This window comes from Thermobia domestica, chromosome 5, assembly GCF_964235325.1.
Source record: "Thermobia domestica chromosome 5, izTheDome1.hap1.1, whole genome shotgun sequence".
NCBI lineage: Eukaryota > Metazoa > Arthropoda > Insecta > Zygentoma > Lepismatidae > Thermobia > Thermobia domestica.
Window position 1 is genome coordinate 311,733,281 of NC_137458.1, and position 20,457 is coordinate 311,753,737.

The window sequence follows — 20,457 nt, forward strand, 5'->3', positions numbered from 1 at the left end:
GAAGATTCTATGTCTACAAACGAAACACACCTGGGTATTTTTACAGTCCTTAACAAAGTAAGTTCTTCTAACCATTTAAGAAACTGTTTGCTTGTTTTTTCCGGTAATTCAGTATCCCAACTCAACTTTTCTTTCCACGTTTCCTGTAACCAGAGTTTTGGAAAAAGAGTAACAGGACAACTGAAACCAATTGGATCAAACACTCGTTGCGCAAAGGACAAAACAACTCTTCTCGTTACTCGTTCAGGAGGTTTCTCACTTAAGTTTATGTCACAAAATAAAACATCATCTTGCTTGTCCCACAATAAACCTAGAACAGATATTGGTACACATTTCTGTTCTTCTTTGCACAACGTAGTATGCTCCCACCCTCTTAACTCAAATTTTCCTTCAGCCATAATGTTCGTTGCTTGTTCAATAAACTCTTTCAATTCATTTTCAGAATCAACGGATGTTACACAATTATCAACATACATAGAAGTTTTAAGCTTCTCAGTTACACTACTATAAGGATAATTGTATTGTTTCAAGTGGTGGTCTATTACAGCATGCAAAAGAAAGGGACTACAGTTAACTCCAAAAACCACCCTGCGGTGTCGAAACACTTTAATCACCTGTTCATTATAATCTTGCCACCACAAAAAACGTAAGTAGTCGCGATCTGCTGGATTAATAGAGATTTGTAAAAAAGCTCTTCTTATGTCCGAAACAACACCTATCCCTTTCTTTCTGAAATTCATGAGAATGGCAGGAATAAGTTCCAACATGTTAGGTCCCTTTGCTAGACAATCATTTAAGGAACGAGATCCCTTTTCTTTACACGAAGCGTCAAAAACAGGTCTAACATTTGTCGTGGAATTTACTTTAAAGACTCCCCGATGAGGTAAATAATGCCCTCGATTACCTAACTCTTCTTCTGGAACTTCTTCTATAATTCCCTCATTTTTCCAGTCTTCAAAAATTGCGCTATACTCATCAAACTTTCCATCCGCTATTAATTTCTCACTTGCTTTTCTTAGTCGCTTCTCCGATAGATCTCGGTTATCGGGAATATCACTGTTGCCATCTAGCCAAGGTAAACAAGTCTCATATCTTCCCTCTTCGTTAACAGTTACAGTTTTCTCAAAATGATCTAAAACCGCTGCGTCTATTTCACTTTTTCTCAAGGTTTCACAGGGGTCAGAAATTCCTATGGCTTCTAAATTCCACAAATCTGCTAAACGTGTATTTTGATTCAAAAGAGTAAGAGTCACCATAGAATGAACACTTTCACTCATATGCTCGACCAATTTTCCGACTACTACCCAACCTAGCACAGTTTGAATAGCAGTTAGACCACAATCTAAGTGATGCAAAGTTCCGGTATAAAGTTTACCCATAACATCAGCACCTAGCAATATTTCGATTTTTGGAGAACCGACACCAATATCTGAGACAATTATATTATTTGCCTTCAACTCTTCAAGCCAAGGACCTGGTTTTAGTTTTGGTATGGGATTACAAATAACAGTTTGATCCAAAACCTGTATTTCAACTGCACCATTACCTACCTTATTTTTCAACATTATATTGTAACATTTATGTTCTGTTTTCTTCGAAGAACCACCTCCGAATAACGCATGTATTACTTGTTCAGTTTTCACTGGTGTGTAACACATCTCTTTAGCAGTACTAGACAAAATGTAGGACCGCTGAGAACCTGAATCAATGAGCGCCCTTACAACGCGCCTTTTACCGTTAGCTTCCAACACTACAGGTAAAGTTTGTAACACAACATCTTGTGTGCAACACTGATTAGACAGGGTAGCTTTAGGTTTCTCTTCCTCCTTTTCCGATTCGCTAGTATCCTTACGTTCGGACGGTAACTCCGCGCACATAATCACCCAATGTTTTTGTTTACAAATAACACACTGCACTTTTGCTTTGCACGCCTTTGAAAAATGCCCAACTTTTAAGCAAACAAAACACGCTTTTTTCTTTTTTACGAGTTCTTGCTTCTTGTTCAAAGAAAGCTTTGAAGCATGAAAACATTCCTTACTTTCGTGATGCTTATCACAAAAAATACAACTAACAGAATTTTTATTTCTTTCACCCACAAACAATTCACTCGCGGTCATAACGTGCTCCTCTTCTCTCTTCTTTTTCTCCCTCTTATTGGAAGCTTCCATTAACTTGAAACCCGTTTTTGCAAGTGATATTCTTTCCTCACCTTCAACTTCCGCTCTCAAGAACGCCAACAACTGGTTTAACTTGTCACCATATGTTCTTTCTTGCCCATCCTCGCTACTTATTGTGACACTAGCATTTCTCAACCACACTCTTAAAATGTCCTCTGGTATGCACGATTCAACCAATGGAAATAACATCGCAGCATACTTATCAGTAGTCATTCCTATGGATTCTAGTGCTCTCAAGTACGATTCAAGTTTATCATACAACTGTGACGTATCAACCTTGCACTTTGTACTTGTAGCGTTTTTAATGACTAATCCAAGCAGTTCCCTCACATAAAATTCTATTAATAACTCTTCCCTACCAAACCTATTTTTCAAACATTCAATAACCTTAGAATAATTCTCTGCTGTAGGCGGGAAACTATCCACTATTTCACGAGCTCTGGATCCTTGTACCGTGGCTTGGATCAAGTACTGGAACTTGTCTTCTTCTTCCATCAATCTATCCTCATGAATTCTTTTAAACTGGCTCCAGAAACTCAACCAGTTTTTAACTTCACCTCCATATTTTATTAGTTCAATTTTTGGCAGCTTCAACTTCCTCCTGGAAGTAGGCGAAGACACCACCGACACTTCACTACCTTTGTTTGACACTGCCCGGGCACTAAAAAACATTTCAACCTCGATACGAGCGGCATCCATCTTTTCTCTATACTCTTCTGCCTTACCGAATTCCTGTTCAAAGTCCTCCTCTGTTTTCGTAGAATCTTGCAAAATCAATTCAGTCACTTTCCCGGTTAACTCTTCTAGTTCACCAGATAATCTTTCTAATGTAGCGAACTTTGTCCTTACAGATTTTTCTGAAACAGGTTCTTCTTTGAGCACTACTAACAAAGCATTGTGTGCACGGGTGAAAGATGCCCGTACTACTTTTCGTTTTTGTACCAAGGATTCCATATTTTCTTTCTTTGTATTCACACAAAATTACTGAGACAATAATTTGTACTTTCTTGCAAGTTTCTATCACGTCGAGGTCACCAAAATGTTAGGAACAGAATTAAACTACCCGTTTAATCTTCCTCTAAAAACTGTTACATTTTTGCCTCCTTTATTCTCTAGTAAAACCACAGACTACTACACAGACAAGTTTTTCACCTCTTGCTACAACAGTTTCTCACCTCTTGCTACAAACTTAACAACTCTTATAAAATAGAACATAACTGAGGAAACCTGAAATTTCAATCTTGATACACGTATCAGTGCGCAGCACGAAATGATATTTTTTTTAAAAAATCCCGGCGTTCTTCCCGCCTTTGATGGGACAAGCCGCAATTATTTACGCATTATTCAGTGCATTGTTTGTGTATAATCTTGTTCGTTTTTTGAATGTAAAACGCAACTCACACAACCGCTGTAACAACATAATGTGTTTTTTTATTGTCCACCAGTATACGAACAAGTTCCAGGTATCTTAAATTATAATCCACCTTGGCATATTTTCTCAGCAGTAATACTGTCAACAGAGCTGCCGTGCTTATGGATACACTGCGCATTAAGTGGTCCAGGGTAGTGACGACATTAAGTGACGTCACGTCCTGTTGCTGTGGTTATGTCAACTTAAGAACTCCCATTTGTTTATTACTACATGTGCAGAAGTGAGAAGTGTGGATATATTCATCTTGCTTTTAGTGCTAATAAGTAATATCTTTGTGCAATGAAAAACGAAGAAATATGCGCAGAACTCGATCTCATTAGTAATAGCAGTGTAGTGATCTAGACTTTTCTGAAAATTCAGCAAGTGACAGGGACACTGACATCTTGTGAAAATAAATTAGAATAAATAATGAATCCATCGTTAAACTTTTTAATATGTCACTGAAAAAGCAAAACAGGTCCGATCGGGTCTACAAAAGCAACAAATGCTTGTTACTTGGTATTTAGCGCCCCTAGCGGCGTTAATAATCAATATCAAAGACCAAAACCTACATGTGTAATAAAAGCACTACAGTTCATTAACAGTAGAGACAGGATTTTACAATACAAGTACTCAAACGTCTAATTCGACGAATTAGAAATTGTGGATCCGATCGGACCTACAAGAACATTTTCTTAGATCACTCCAGTAGGTCCGATTGGACCCACATGGCAGCTAACGTGTTAAATTTTCAGAATAAATTCTTTAGTTGATAGTCTCAAACTGTCAGCAACTATAAGTAAGCGTCAGCATTTATGCCGACATCCCCGTATTTTTGAGGGTAATTTTTTCCTTCGACATGCACTTTGTGAACATATTATCATATTTAAATGGTTACATCAAGGCTCACTGTGACTTTTATTATTGTGCTTATTATACGATTGCAGCATAGCAACAAGGTAAGGAAGACAGTTACTTTCTAAATAGAGTTAGCCAGGTGGGAACGTGTCCGCAACTTGGCATTTCAGACTATGGGAATCCAATGTTGCACCAATATCATTAATACACCAATGTTACCTATGTGGCAATTCTATAAAGTATTCTAAACCTGCGCATCGTACTGTTTAAACCACCATTATGTGTTTTGGTTATATGTGTTTCAACTCATGTCACATGACCTATACGCAGTGCTACTATTCAGTCGGTTCGCTAGAAATGGTTGTTAAAATATTTCGAATTCGCAGAATCATTTGTTATACCCAGACATGACCGTAAATTTTACCCACTTATACCCAGGAACAGTAAATTTTAGCTTAACTATGTTTGTTTTTAGAAATTCTTACAGCTACAGGGTTAAAGATATGATATCTCAGAACAAGATAAAAGCGTTTATTTCTTAATCTCAAATGCTCAGATATCAAGAATGAGAACTGCAATTATATCAGTATAGTTGTGAGGGTTATTTTATATTTGAAATGCATACATACCATTACCAAAAATTGTCGATTCATTGCTGGATTAAGGTCTTCCCAATACTTTGACAAGCATCTATCTTGGACAATTAGTTTCCAAGATATTCGCACTGCTACCTATTTCGTCATACCACCTTGTATTAGGATCCTGTGCAGGTCTCTACTTGTCATTTGTAGCATCCAGTAAAAAAATTGTTTTTTATCTACATTATATGGTTTGCTTCCTAAGAATTATATCTATATATCCATCTACTATCTTTCTCTCTCTCTCTACATATATATATATATATATATATATATATATATATATATATATATATATATATATATATATAGGGTGTCCAGTGAGGAAAGTCAAAAGATTTTGGGAGGTGATAGGGGAGGTCATTCTAAATAAAAATGCTTATGTGAACATAGGGTCTATTCCCCTTCGTTCCCGAGATAGGGGTGGGGGTAACATTTTTGCCTCTTGCACTTGCCTATTTTCGTTTGAAATATTCTAGCACACCCTGTAGTTGCGTTATGTTATTATTATACCTCGTTTGAAAGCTAATGAAACAGGTTTGCAGGTGATATACAGATTGTTCCAGTACTACATACAAGAGGGAAGTAACGAAGGGAAATTTTTCGAATTTCCCTATAAAATTCTCTTTTTTTAAAACAATTTTGCACTGGTCTTGAGTGGAAACACTGTCGCTAGAGAAACAGTATGTAACTAGCCGAAAATCATACTGTATACCGAAGATCCAGGTGAGGTGTCAAGTTGTTAGTTTCATCAGAAGTCATACAAAAAGCATTTCTTCCTAACTCCTTACTCTAATAACATACCAATTTTCCAACTTTCCATGAATGACAGTGGTCACGAATATTTAAAAAATGAACGTTTTTATGCAGAACTGGAAATACTATACTATTCCCTAACATACGAGAGCTCTACATTTCAATGCGGGAACACTAATTACAGTTCTGAACAACAGATGGCAGTAAAACAAAACCCACTTGAATTGAAGTTTTCGTACAACATACTACACGAGAATGTCCATTGCAATAGGGTTGTCGGAGTCATAAATAATTACTTGTAATACACACAAACTGCGGGAAACCGGTTGTCTACTAAACTGTGGGAAATTGGTGCGCTTCCCAGTGTAAAGCTAAGCCTCAAAATACACCCCTCAACAAGAATACAACGTTATTCAGGCTGTACAGCGAAGTAAAACCACCAGCATAAGGAGACTTTCTAATCAACTTGCCCTTCCTACGTATGCGCATGATGTACTGCGAGAAGAAGGGCTTTATCCGTTCCATGTTCAAAGAGTGCAACATCTCCATCCAGGAGAGGGTGAACTACGTATTGGTTTCTCCCGATGGATACAGGAGCATCCTAATGTTTCGCCATTCATCTTGTTCACCAATGAGGCCACTTTCACCAGGAATGGGAAAAACAACATCCAAACCGGCACCGTTGGAGTGACGAAAATCCTAGGGCAATCACAGTAAAACAATATCAGGAACGATTTTCTGTAAATGTTTGGGCGGGGATTATCTGTGATCAGATCATTAGTCACTTTTTTCTGCCCCAGCGTTTAACCGGTGAATATTATTAGCATTTCCTGCGCCATGAATTACCAGTATTACTGGAAGATGTGACTCTTCAAACTCGGGCGTCCATGTACTTCCAGCACGACAGGGCTGCCTCTCATGCAACACAAGCTGTATGTCGATATCTTGACTACAAGTTTCCACATCGATGGATGGGTCGCGGAGGACGGATGTCGATTATGCACTGGCCGCCCCGAATCTTGCACCTTTGGGCACCACTACATGTACTGACGAGCACTGCAAAGTGTATTGAGGAGGATCTTTGAACATTTGCTGCACGTACAAAATAATTACGTTGAAGGTTGACGCTTGTAGAGTTATGTATCTACCTGTATGCATTAGAAGTAATCATTGTTTATGTATTAGAAGTAAATATTTATGACTCCGACAACCCTATTGCAATGGACATTCTCGTGTACTGTTGTGAGAGAATTTCAATTCAAGTGGGTTTTGTTTTACTGCCATCTGTTGTTCAGAACTGTAATTAGTGTTCCGCATAGAAATGTATAGCTCTCGTATGTTAGGGAATAGTATAGTATTTCCAGTTCTGCATAAAAACGTTCATTTTTTTAATATTCGTGACCATTGTCATTTATGGAAAAGTTGGAAAATTGGTATGTTATTAGAGTAAGGAGTTAGGAGGAAGGCTTTTTGTATGACTTCTAATGAAACTAACAACTTGACACCTCACCTGGATCTTCGGTATACAGTATGATTTTCGGCTAGTTACATACTGTTTCTCTAGCGACAGTGTTTCCACTCAAGACCAGTGCAAAATCGTTTATAAAAGAGAATTTTATAGGGAAATTCGAAAAATTTCCCTTCGTTACTTCCCTCTTGTATGTAGTACTGGGACAATCTGTCACCTGCAAACGAAGTATAATATTAACATAACCTAACTACAGGGTATGCCAGAATATTTCAAACGAAAATAGGCAAGTACAAGAGGCAAAAAAGTTACCCCCACCCCTATCTCGGGAACGAAGGGGAATAGACCCTATGTTCACATAAGCATTTTTGTTTAGAATGTCCTCCCCTATCATCTCACAAAATCTTTGACTTTCCTATTCATACATTTCACAACAGTCGGTGTAACACATCCACGGCCTTTAAACACGGAACAAATGACTAATAATAGTGAGCTTAGCTTCGTGACAACATTGCATTCGTGTGTAAATTTGATTGGTTGAATCTTAAACGCTGGTCCTTATTATAGAACATGTTTGATATGTTGACAATGTTTAACCATGGTATCCCACCAAAAACCTCACGACTGAACGCTGACCAAAAAAAAAAAAAAAAAAAAAAAAAAGTATTAAGATAGGCCTCATGGAAGAGATGAAAGGGGTATAAATTTCTTGTATGCTTATTTTTCGATAATTTGTTATTCGTTTTTACAGAAAATGAACTCAAATTCTCACTCTCAGATACGTCTAGAACAAATGACTGCTCCAGAAGGTATTTTGAGAAGACTAATTGGTCCTTAATCCTCAAATATATAGTAAGATAAATGTATTTTAATGAATTAAAAAAAAAAAGAATAGACAGTTACATCATATCTTGTCGAAAAACTATTTAATTGGCTTGATGATTCGAATATTACTTCAACGTACTCCTGTTCTAGGGAGTACTTAGAAAAAGGTAGTTGTGCCAAATAAAAAGAAAAAACAAAGAAAAACTTTACTACGCACTGTAAGGTGATAAGAGGAATGTGATAAGACACCCACGGGGAGTATAAATCTAGTTTGGAACCCTATGGGAAAGAGACTTTTAGGGTACACTTAAAACAAAATACAATATAAACCACGATATTCGGGAAGTAAACAACGAAACTGTTTACAAGTTTGGCTAGGCACTCATAAAATCCAATGGTAAACATTTGTTTCTGCTGAAATGAACCTCTGGGTTGGTTAGGGCATTTAGTTAATTAGTTAAATTGAATGGAAATGTAATTCAATCAATTGTAAACATTTACAATTATGTACGTCAACATTCCTTTTGCGTATGGACATGGGCATTTAGTTAATTACAGGTAGTTAAATTAAATGGAAATGTAATTCAATCAATTGTAAACATTTACAATTATATAAGTCAACATTCCTTTTGCGTATGGACATGGGCGTGCTAAATTTTTATTCAGCATATACTGTACTGCAATCTGTTCGTAATAAAAAAATTCTAATTTTACTATTTTTGTACATATAATTTGTAATAATAATAATAACTTCCTACGTCTGAACATACTCAACTGTTTCAGCAGTCTCTTTTACCTTCTTTTACTGCGTCTAAATACATTTTAATTGAGCTCAAGTGTTTCAGCAGTTTATGTTGCCTTTCTTATTGCGTCTAAATACACTCTAATTGAGATCAAGTGTTTCAGCAGTCTATGTTGCCTTCTTTTACTGCGTCTAAATACACTCTATTTGAGATCAAGTGTTTCAGCAGTCTATGTTGCCTTCTTTTACTGCGTCTAAATACACTCTAATTGAGCTCAAGTGTTTCAGCAGTCTATGTTGCCTTCTTTTACTGCGTCTAAATACACTCTAATTGAGATCAAGTGTTTCAGCAGTCTATGTTGCCTTCTTTTACTGCGTCTAAATACACTCTATTTGAGATCAAGTGTTTCAGCAGTCTATGTTGCCTTCTTTTACTGCGTCTAAATACACTATATTTGAGATCAAGTGTTTCAGCAGTCTATGTTGCCTTCTTTTACTGCGTCTAAATACACTCTATTTGAGATCAAGTGTTTCAGCAGTCTATGTTGCCTTCTTTTACTGCGTCTAAATACACTCTAATTGAGATCAAGTGTTTCAGCAGTCTATGTTGCCTTCTTTTACTGCGTCTAAATACACTCTATTTGAGATCAAGTGTTTCAGCAGTCTATGTTGCCTTCTTTTACTGCGTCTAAATACACTCTAATTGAGCTCAAGTGTTTCAGCAGTCTATGTTGCCTTCTTTTACTGCGTCTAAATACACTCTAATTGAGATCAAGTGTTTCAGCAGCGTATGTTGCCTTCTTTCCCTGCGTTTAATTACACTTTAATTGAGCTCAAGTGCTTCAGCAGTCTATGTTGCCTTCTTTTACTGCGTCGAAATACACTTTAATTGAGCTTAAGTGTTTCAGTCTATGTTGCCTTCTGCAGCAGTTCTCGGAAACTCACATGGAAGGTCTTTCACTTCTCACAATTTCAATTTTCACATTTTCTCGTGTGTCCAGTTGAAAAATGACAAGGTTTAAAATTTTATAAATATAAATCTCTTGCACTCGAACAACTCTTCTATTGAACGCTCAACTATTGCAAATACTTTCCACTAGATCTTTTGTAACTGAATATGTAACGTAGAAGTAGTTTCGGAGGATTGTGCTTACACTTGCAAAGTTTCTATTGTAATTACATTTTTTTTATATAATAATTCACTCCCTTGACATTTCTAATACGCCGTAGAAAATACATATCGATATGTATTTTGTATTTTTATGTTTTTTTTTTTTTAATTTATTATTTTCTTTTCAATAATTTCTTAATTCTCACTTGCATTTAACCGCTGTAGAAAACTTTTAATTCAACTGCCGTCTACTCACTTAGCTATAATCACGTTGTTTTTCTTCTTTTTGTTACTATTTAAAATTAAATGCATATATGCAGGGCTGGATTAGCCCATCTGGAGGCTCCGGACTAAAAAAATATGTGGTCCCTGCTGACTTCACCTAATACATTTCTGTGAAAGTACAATAGGAAAGTTAAAGGAATATTTTTCATATTTTTGGTCATATTTTATTTTATGATGATGATTGTATCTTTAAGATTGTTTTAGAAGTCAGTTGAGATTTTGATCAGAGTGGAGGCCCAGAGCTACAGCCCCCTAAGCCTCCCTTAATCCGTCCCTGCATATATACATATTATATCGCTCTCTAAGATTCTGGAACGAATTATGAACTTTGAAAATTAGAGTTACTGAAGAAATAAATATACATTTTTCAATAATTTCAGGACTTTGGTTTTGTAGAAGAATCTTGTGACACGTATGCTGGAAAAGACACTCCATGTGTGAAATCTAACTGCACTCGTCACTATACGGCCGAATATTCCTATGTTGGAGGTGAGTAATTTGCATCCGTATGATTCAGCGTACCGTAAAACATTACTGATATTATTCTTTTACACTTTCCACATGATTCAGCTTACTATAAAAGATATTACTAATATTATACTTTCATACCTTCCGCATGATTCAGCTTACCATAAAAGATATTACTGATATGATACTCTCACACCTTCTATAGGATTCATCTTACCATAAAATATATTACTGATAATATACTTTCACACCTTCCGTATGATTCAGTTTACCATAAAAGATATTACTAATATTATACTTTTACATATTCCGTATGATTCAGGTTACCATATAACATATTACTGATATTATACTTTCACACGTTAACACTATCGGAGGTACATACAATGTCCAAATATTTACAATATCAAATACTTGCTACAGCTCCTTCGTGATTTACGTGGTTAGCGTACACGTTTCTGACAGACCCGTATTCAATTCCTAGCAGATCCCATGTTAAGCTATAGGTCCAAGTTTCATATAGGCTCACTGCTGACGGGATGCTAATTCAAACAAAACCAAATATTTGCTTCTTGGAGCTAAACAAAATTTTATTATGTTTTTGTGTAGTTTCCAGTAAATGAGGGTTCCTAGATCAAACTTACCTAAATAGCTTTATCGTATCCAAAAGCGGTCGATTCAGATTTCATTAACAGTCTTCCACCTCTCCATTTACGAATTTTCCAAAACCTAGTACAAATAAACTTTCTTAAAGCAGAGATCCAGTCAAGTTCCTTTGCCGCACCCGAAAACGTTGGTTTCATCATATTCCAAGAAAATAATGGGCTTCCTCCTTCTTTCTCTTTTTTTCTTTTCCTTTTCAATGTTTTCCCAAATACTTGCATGTCTAGGAACACTGATACAACATGTAAACATAATGAAACAATCAAGTTTCATTCGCGTGTTGCCGTAACGTTAATCTTAACACTTTGAGTAGTCTAAAAGGTTAATCTCAACGCTTTGAGTAGTCTAAAAGGTTAACCTCAACGCTTTGAGTAGTCTAAAAGGTTAATCTTAACACTTTGAGTAGTCTAAAAGGTTAATCTCAACGCTTTGAGTAGTCTAAAAGGTTAATCTTAACGCTTTGAGTAGTCTAAAAGTTTAATCTCAACGCTTTAAGTAGTCTAAAAGGTTAATCTTAACACTTTGAGTAGTCTAAAAGGTTAATCTCAGCACTTTGAGTAGTCTAAAAGGTTAATCTCAACGCTTTGAGTAGTCTAAAAGGTTAATCTCAACGCTTTGAGTAGTCTAAAAGGTTAATCTTAACACTTTGAGTAGTCTAAAAGGTTAATCTCAACGCTTTGAGTAGTCTAAAAGGTTAATCTTAACGCTTTGAGTAGTCTAAAAGTTTAATATCAACGCTTTAAGTAGTCTAAAAGGTTAATCTTAACACTTTGAGTAGTCTAAAAGGTTAATCTTAACACTTTGAGTAGTCTAAAAGGTTAATCTTAACACTTTGAGTAGTCTAAAAGTTTAATCTCAACGCTTTAAGTAGTCTAAAAGGTTAATCTTAACACTTTGAGTAGTCTAAAAGGTTAATCTCAGCACTTTGAGTAGTCTAAAAGGTTAATCTCAACGCTTTGAGTAGTCTAAAAGTTTAATCTCAACGCTTTGAGTAGTCTAAAAGGTTAATCTTAACACTTTGAGTAGTCTAAAAGGTTAATCTCAACGCTTTGAGTAGTCTAAAAGGTTAATCTTAACGCTTTGAGTAGTCTAAAAGGTTAATCTCAACGCTTTAAGTAGTCTAAAAGGTTAATCTTAACACTTTGAGTAGTCTAAAAGGTTAATCTCAACGCTTTAAGTAGTCTAAAAGGTTAATCTTAACACTTTGAGTAGTCTAAAAGGTTAATCTCAACGCTTTGAGTAGTCTAAAAGGTTAATCTTAACGCTTTGAGTAGTCTAAAAGGTTAATCTCAACGCTTTAAGTAGTCTAAAAGGTTAATCTTAACACTTTGAGTAGTCTAAAAGGTTAATCTCAACGCTTTAAGTAGTCTAAAAGGTTAATCTTAACACTTTGAGTAGTCTAAAAGGTTAATCTCAGCACTTTGAGTAGTCTAAAAGGTTAATCTCAACGCTTTGAGTAGTCTAAAAGGTTAATCTTAACACTTTGAGTAGTCTAAAAGGTTAATCTCAACGCTTTGAGTAGTCTAAAAGGTTAATCTTAACGCTTTGAGTAGTCTAAAAGGTTAATCTCAACGCTTTAAGTAGTCTAAAAGGTTAATCTTAACACTTTGAGTAGTCTAAAAGGTTAATCTCAACGCTTTGAGTAGTCTAAAAGGTTAATCTTAACGCTTTGAGTAGTCTAAAAGGTTAATCTCAACGCTTTAAGTAGTCTAAAAGGTTAATCTTAACACTTTGAGTAGTCTAAAAGTTTAATCTCAACGCTTTAAGTAGTCTAAAAGGTTAATCTTAACACTTTGAGTAGTCTAAAAGGTTAATCTCAGCACTTTGAGTAGTCTAAAAGGTTAATCTCAACGCTTTGAGTAGTCTAAAAGGTTAATCTCAACGCTTTGAGTAGTCTAAAAGGTTAATCTTAACACTTTGAGTAGTCTAAAAGTTTAATATCAACGCTTTAAGTAGTCTAAAAGGTTAATCTTAACACTTTGAGTAGTCTAAAAGGTTAATCTTAACACTTTGAGTAGTCTAAAAGTTTAATCTCAACGCTTTAAGTAGTCTAAAAGGTTAATCTTAACACTTTGAGTAGTCTAAAAGGTTAATCTCAGCACTTTGAGTAGTCTAAAAGGTTAATCTCAACGCTTTGAGTAGTCTAAAAGTTTAATCTCAACGCTTTGAGTAGTCTAAAAGGTTAATCTTAACACTTTGAGTAGTCTAAAAGGTTAATCTCAACGCTTTGAGTAGTCTAAAAGGTTAATCTTAACGCTTTGAGTAGTCTAAAAGTTTAATCTCAACGCTTTAAGTAGTCTAAAAGGTTAATCTCAACGCTTTGAGTAGTCTAAAAGGTTAATCTCAACACTTTGAGTATCATAGCACAGAATTCCTGTTATTTTTCTTTGCTTTGTATTTTATAATATTTATTCAACTTAGTGAACTTATTAGTGAACTTAAAGCATCTTGTATGATTGCAGGATACTATGGTGGTTGTAACGAAGAACTGATGAAAATAGCCCTTGTGGAACGAGGACCAATAGCTGTGTCCTTTGAAGTTTACGAAGATTTCTATCACTACCATGGTGGTATATACCACCATACTGGACTTACACGCTTCAACCCTTTCCTTGTAAGTCTTAATTTGGAAATAAAACTTCTTTTTGTAGTAATGAATGAAAGTTTGCAAAAGGCAAACGCGAATATTAAAATATCCTTATCTACATCTATATATATTAATGATGGGTGAATACTTTACCAATTGCCGTACAGGTGGGACGACCTTTTTTATGGCTAATATCCACAATATCAATACATCAGCCATTAGTATGGCATTATTTCTGAAGACTGCTATTACTTTTGTAAATTAAACAACTACTTCCCCAAGACCAGACTAATCTTTATTTATTGATCCAGATACATGCACACAACACTTCTAATTATCTCAAGGATATTACTTATTATCTTCATGCTAAGAAATATTATTATTCCCGGTTCTTTTCCCTGTATTTCTTGTAGCATGCATACTTGTCTTCCACCAACTTCTGCTCACCGAGTCATGACTGCTCTCCCCCTCCCCTCGACACTCCACAGACTATTCAGTGCAACATTCTTCACAGACTATTCACCAATACATTCTTCCCTCCTTATCTTTATTTTTTTTTTTTTTTTTAAGAAAGACAATCTATTAAGTGATCTGTTCCTTTCTGTGTACGTTACAAGAAATATAAGGAAAAGAACCAGGAATAATAATACTTCTTAGTATGAAAATAATAATTAGTATCCTTGAGATAATTAGAAGTGTTGTGTACATGTATCGGATCAGTATCAGCCTGGATCAGTAAATGAATTCAATAAATCAGTAATTTATGTTTGGATCAGTAAATACATTCTAGCCTGGTCTTGGGAAAGTAGTTAGTTGTTTAATTTACAAAAGTAATAGCAGTGGCGATGAGGAATTCACTACGGTGAATATTTTGATTATAGATGCTTTTTACGTGCAGCAATATTTAAATTATATTAAAAAACAATGTTACGTCGTTATATCTTCTACATAAAACTACAATAGTCAGAGTTCCCACTCGTCCTGAAAATGTCCTTGAAAATGCATTTCTGTCCTTGAAATTGAATGTCAGACTTTTCATAATTATAATGGGGATTTTAATTGATTGCTATTTTTGTTTGCTTTTCCTGTTTTTGTGCTGAATAATTTGTCATTATCTTGGATGTGTGGATGGTTGGTGGGCTTTATTTCTCCCAACAGGGTGGTTGGCTGAGAGAACTTCTCTTCTTCTTCTTTCATCCACTAGTCTTGTCAACCCATTCGTGGATGCTATCTTCACTAGTACTATCCTCCAGAAACTGTGGTTTGTACAATCCCAGCAAAAAACCTGCAACATGAGCATATAAGTTTATTGTGAAATGACGAAGTCTTTTGCTCCAAAATAAGTGTGCACGGGTGGAGGCCGAGGTTTATCCTGGCGTGATTCGTTCCACTTAGACGTTGTGTTCATTCCCTGTGCTGTTAGGCGTAGTTTCACAATAAACTTATATCCTCATGTTGCAGGTTTTTTGCCGCGGATTGTACCAGTATCAATCCTCCATAATCAGTCTATTTTCGCAACAGTACTTACTCTTCAGTAAAATTTCATATGAATGCTATTTATGACAAGGTCATTAAAACAAAAGGAAAGAGATAAATGAAAATGTACAGCAGCTGCAGAGAAAGAAATGAAATTGGTAGAAACAAGTGAAGCTTTGGAGACTGAAGCAAGCCAGCTTGCACAGAAGCAGATCAGAAGTCTTGCTTTACTTTATTGACAAAGTCAAATGCTATTCGTAGAGCAGCTTTGCTAAAGAAGAAAGAGACTATATCTATAGATGAGGAAATCACACAACTCCATACTCAATTGAAAAACTTGTAATATAGTTCCTTTTTTTCCCCTAATTATATCTATCACACTGTTACGCAATGAAGATGCCATGTACGAAAAATAGATTTTTGTTGTTTGTAAATTTGTTCGGTACACAATTAGAACGTTATGTAGAAAAAATGAAAATACATGTCCTGGATGTGGGTGGATCGAGTGGCTATAAGGGGAGAGGCCACAAAAAAGAAAAAAAGAAAAACGCTCTGTTTTCTGTATTTAATTATTGTATATTAATACTGTACTGCATTAATATTTACTGCATAAGTTATTATACTTTTCATTTCACTGTTTTGAGTTTTGAACCTATAGTTGTAATCCTGTTATACCTTTGTGTCGAAGTCTTGGAAAATTGGTAATTTGTCCTGGAATTTTTTGGGAAAAAGAGAGAGTGGGAACCCTGAATAGTGTTAGCGTTTAACAGAAAATGAAACGTTCCAAGAGGAGACAAATGCCAATCGATACACCTTATTAATATGAACAAAATGATATTGGTGAGTGTAAAACCTCATGCGTAGTTTTCGAGAAAAATGAATTTGTTTGTAAGCCTATAACTTAGACGTACGAAAATCAACCCATCTCGTATTTTTTTAAGCTGAAACTAATACTAATATATATACGTGTGTCAAACTCCTCATACGGCTCCTTCGTGGCTAATGCGTCTTTGGTGTGGGAGATTCGGGTCGATTCCTGGCGGGATGCCATATGGTTTGGATCCCACGTTGAGCTGTAAGTCCACGTCTCATATAGCCTCGCTGCTAAAAGGAATGCTAAACCGCAAATCAAATCACATCAAAAACTACTATTTATGGCACTACCAATATGACAGTAACTAATGTGGTTAATGAGTTAAAGTTCAGAATTATCATTAATTATTAAACTTTAATTCCTATTTAATTAGAATGATGTCCAACGTTGATATATATACAGTATATCAATAAATAGATGACAAGAGGTGAACAAAAGGAGAAGCTTGATAGTAAATTTTCATGTGAAAATCGAAAAAAAACTCATTTTAATGTCGCTAAAAGGTATGTTGTACGTTGCCAATAACGATTAGCAGGTTTTTTTTTTTATTCTGCTATAAAATAGTTTTATTTATTTATTTATTCTTTGTGTGGGGGAAAAACACTGTTGACTAGCATATTGCAACTATTGTTATATTTATGTTCTTCTAACAGTTACGGACAGGCTACTTGTAAATACAACTTCTTGAATATTTCATCTGAAAAAAACAAATAAAAAACCTTTAATCACGAAAATGTATGAGAATGAAGTCTCTTTCTACGCATTTAAGGACAACAAACCGAAAACTTTTCAATTATAAGACATTCTACTTTTTTCCTTTCCTTTTCTCTTTCCAAGGAAAAGTTCTTGAATAAACTTTTATTAAAACAAAGTATTCAAAATTGAACTTAAACAAAGGAAATGTAAAAATGTAGATAAAAAGTGGATACCATCAGTGGCGACGATAATGATCTCGCACGAAACATCTTAGTGAATGTAAGAACATTTTATCTATTGTTTACATTATTATTATTATTATTATTATTATTATTATTATTATTATTATTATTATTATTATTATTATTATTATTATTATTATTATTATTATTATTATTATTATTATTCTTCTTTTGGCAGGCCCTGGAACTAATGATTTTTCTCTTTTTTTCTTCTTAGATTCCGGTCTGCAAATGTTTCTTCCACGGTTCTCGATCTTCACTTTCCTCTTTTAACTCCCAATATTTTCTTCTATTTTTCAAATTATCGATCAATTATGTTCTTCTTCCTATTCCTCGCTTTCCTTCCATCTTTGCTTCTATGGCAGTATGAAGAAGACAATTTCTTCGCAAGATGTGTCCAATCATATTGGCGTTTCTACGAAGGATGGTGGCTAAAAGCGTCCTCTTCTCTCCTATCTGTTTTAAAACGTCTTCTTTTGTTACTCTCTCTGTCCATTTTATCTTCTTCATCTTCCTGCAACACCACATTTCAAAGCTCGAAAAAAGAATTATCCTCTAACTTCTGTAGTGGCCAAGTCTCTGAACCATACAGTCCAATACTCCATATATAGCACTTGACCAACTTCTTCTTAAGTCCAATATTGAGCCTGCTAGTTAAGAGTGATCCTTCGTCGTTAAATGCTTCTTTAGCTATGGCAATTCTTGATCTGATCTCTCTGATGCAGTAAGCGTCTCTCGTCAAACTACTTCCCAGATACTTGAAATTATCGACATCTTCAAGTTCTTTTTGTTCTACTATGACACAGTAAGGGCGCGTTTCCACAGGATATTTTCATGAGTTTCAATTTTTCTATGTAGATTTCCATTCTATGCTGTTTCCTAGTCCCAACTATTTTGTCAATGTCTTGTAGCCTTTCTTCGGTTCTAGCTATAGTAATTGTATCATTTGCATATTAGGTATTAGGTATTTGAATAAAACTGTAAATTAAAAACAACTGTGCTAAAAATAATACGAAACAGATATAAAAACATAAAAGCAGCGAAAATTATACGAGATGCGTTGGCTACAGCTTCCGACAAAGAACTGTACGACAAAGTGTATGAGTGATCCGAGCACTGGATAAACATACTCACAAGCACCACAAACAACGTGCTGAATTTTCAGATTCCAGGACAAAATTTACTTGAATTTTTCGTTTGAATTCGAAGTTGTTCAAATTCTGAGGTGTTTGGATTCCGAAGGCAATACCCTATTCGGATAAGCTGTAGTAATTTTCTTTTCTGCATTCCGTTGACAACATTTTCCATGCCTTCTGTCCGCGTCGATCGTGGCAGAGATCGTACTAACCTATACAAGACCTATTTACAAACTTGGCTCATGTCTTTGTAGGAAAGGACGAGGGAGAATGAACAAGTTTAAGTACTCGTTAATTTGACTTTATTTAGTTTCATTAGCAACTATGAACATGTCGGAAATCGATTTCTGAAGTTAGGCACATAATTCCTAATATCCGTATTTCAATTGACTGAAATAAACTAGACGAAAATTTCGATTTAAAACTAACGACAAAATAAAAGCCATTAATATTTTGTGACTCTCTCTTGACAGTCAAGGCTGGATAAAAATAGTAGGGCATAAGACATCTAGTCAATCTATACAATAAATGAACACATCCAACAATGTAGTGGTTAGCGCTCTTGCTTCACAATGGGAGGTCCCGGCATAGAATTTAGTGGCCGGCTATCCAGACTGAGTTTTCTGCAAGGTTTTGCCTGAGTTCTATTAGGTGAATCCCTGGATGATGCCATTGAATATAGGTCCTAGCGTGATTTCTTCCCACTTCCTTTCCATTGTTGTTATTATAGATAATTGTAAATAATTTCACTGTAAATTGTATGTTAAATAAAAAGATGCTGCACAGATTAATTATATGATATAACTATCCATTACAGCAAATCAACCATGCAGTGTTGGCAGTCGGTTACGGAGTAGATCCAAAAACAGGAGAGAAGTTTTGGATAATCAAGAACAGCTGGGGCTCTTCGTGGGGAGAAAATGGTTATTTCAGGATACGAAGAGGAACAGATGAAGCTGGTATTGAAAGCATTGCTGTAGAAGCAACTCCAATTCCATAAAAACTTCAATAAATAATAAAAAAGGAATATTTTAATGTACAGTTGTAAAATAAGAAATGTTGGCATTCTCCTGTTATCAGTCATCAATCGGAGTATTAAAGGACCACTCTTTCATGTTTATTTTCTTTCTTCAGGAGTGAAACTCATATAAATAAGCGTCTGTATTTCTTGTTTGTTTGCTTCTATTGCTAACAAATACGTAAGTATGTAACTTCCAGAACTTTAAAGCATAACATGTACGAGGGCTATCCAGAAAGTGAATAACGACCGCGCTTCGCGCGCAGCACCGAACGCCTACCACTGCGATCTCATGCGCGGCAGTTAGCTCCTTCTTTCCTTCACCTCAGTATAAGCGGAGTCTCAGTGCTGTGCGGTCATGATACTTGTTTTTGCAGCAATTCAAAATGGCGGCGCCAATCGAAAATCCGAGTATCGTCTGGACGTTTGTCGTGTCACCAAAGTGGCACATACTGAACATTTGTAGAGGGTGTATAAACTTGGTGAGTTGTTGGTTCTTTTAATATATTTTTCATGTGTGTACGTGTAATACTTTTGAAAATATAGCCTTTTCAAAATGAATGAATCATTTATGCTAGCCCTGTATTTATTTAAAATTGTTATAACAATGATAATTTAGAAGTATATTTTTTGTATCGTAAGTTTATATATTGTGTGCTGCGTCTACATACTGTACTTTAAAGAAATTTTTAACGTACTAAATAAATTGTAAATAATTAGCACTGTTTGTTTGTTTTGTAATTTAGAACTATATAGTCTTACAGGTTTTTGGAATACTTTATCTTAAAAACATGATTTTGTACCTTAAGTTTGATGATTAGAAAAATAAAAGAATTGTTAATTATTTTTAAGATCATTTCATAATTAGAAAAAATAGAACTGCGGATCCCTGTTCAAATCATAATTCTTACCGAAAATTGAGCCTGTCTCTCCCGCGCTGAAGGTGCGTAGGGGAAGGCGTTGTACCTGTGAACACTTTTAAAGTCTTCGAAATTTTGGTGCTAATATTCAGCACTTTTTCCCCAA

The 20,457-nt window shown here is 35.3% G+C and overlaps 1 protein-coding gene across 1 annotated transcript in view; it reads left to right on the forward strand.

Annotated features, from left to right (window-relative positions):
• Positions 1–20,150, forward strand: part of LOC145686786 (dipeptidyl peptidase 1-like) — a 58,997-nt gene extending 38,847 nt beyond the window's left edge. The window contains exons 7-9 of the mRNA XM_081760443.1: positions 10,652–10,760; positions 13,865–14,016; positions 19,231–20,150. Of these exons, the coding sequence (XP_081616569.1) occupies positions 10,652–10,760; positions 13,865–14,016; positions 19,231–19,413 (444 nt within the window). The 3' untranslated portion in view covers positions 19,414–20,150. The remainder of the gene's footprint in view (positions 1–10,651; positions 10,761–13,864; positions 14,017–19,230) is intronic.
• The last annotated feature ends 307 nt before the right edge of the window (positions 20,151–20,457 follow it).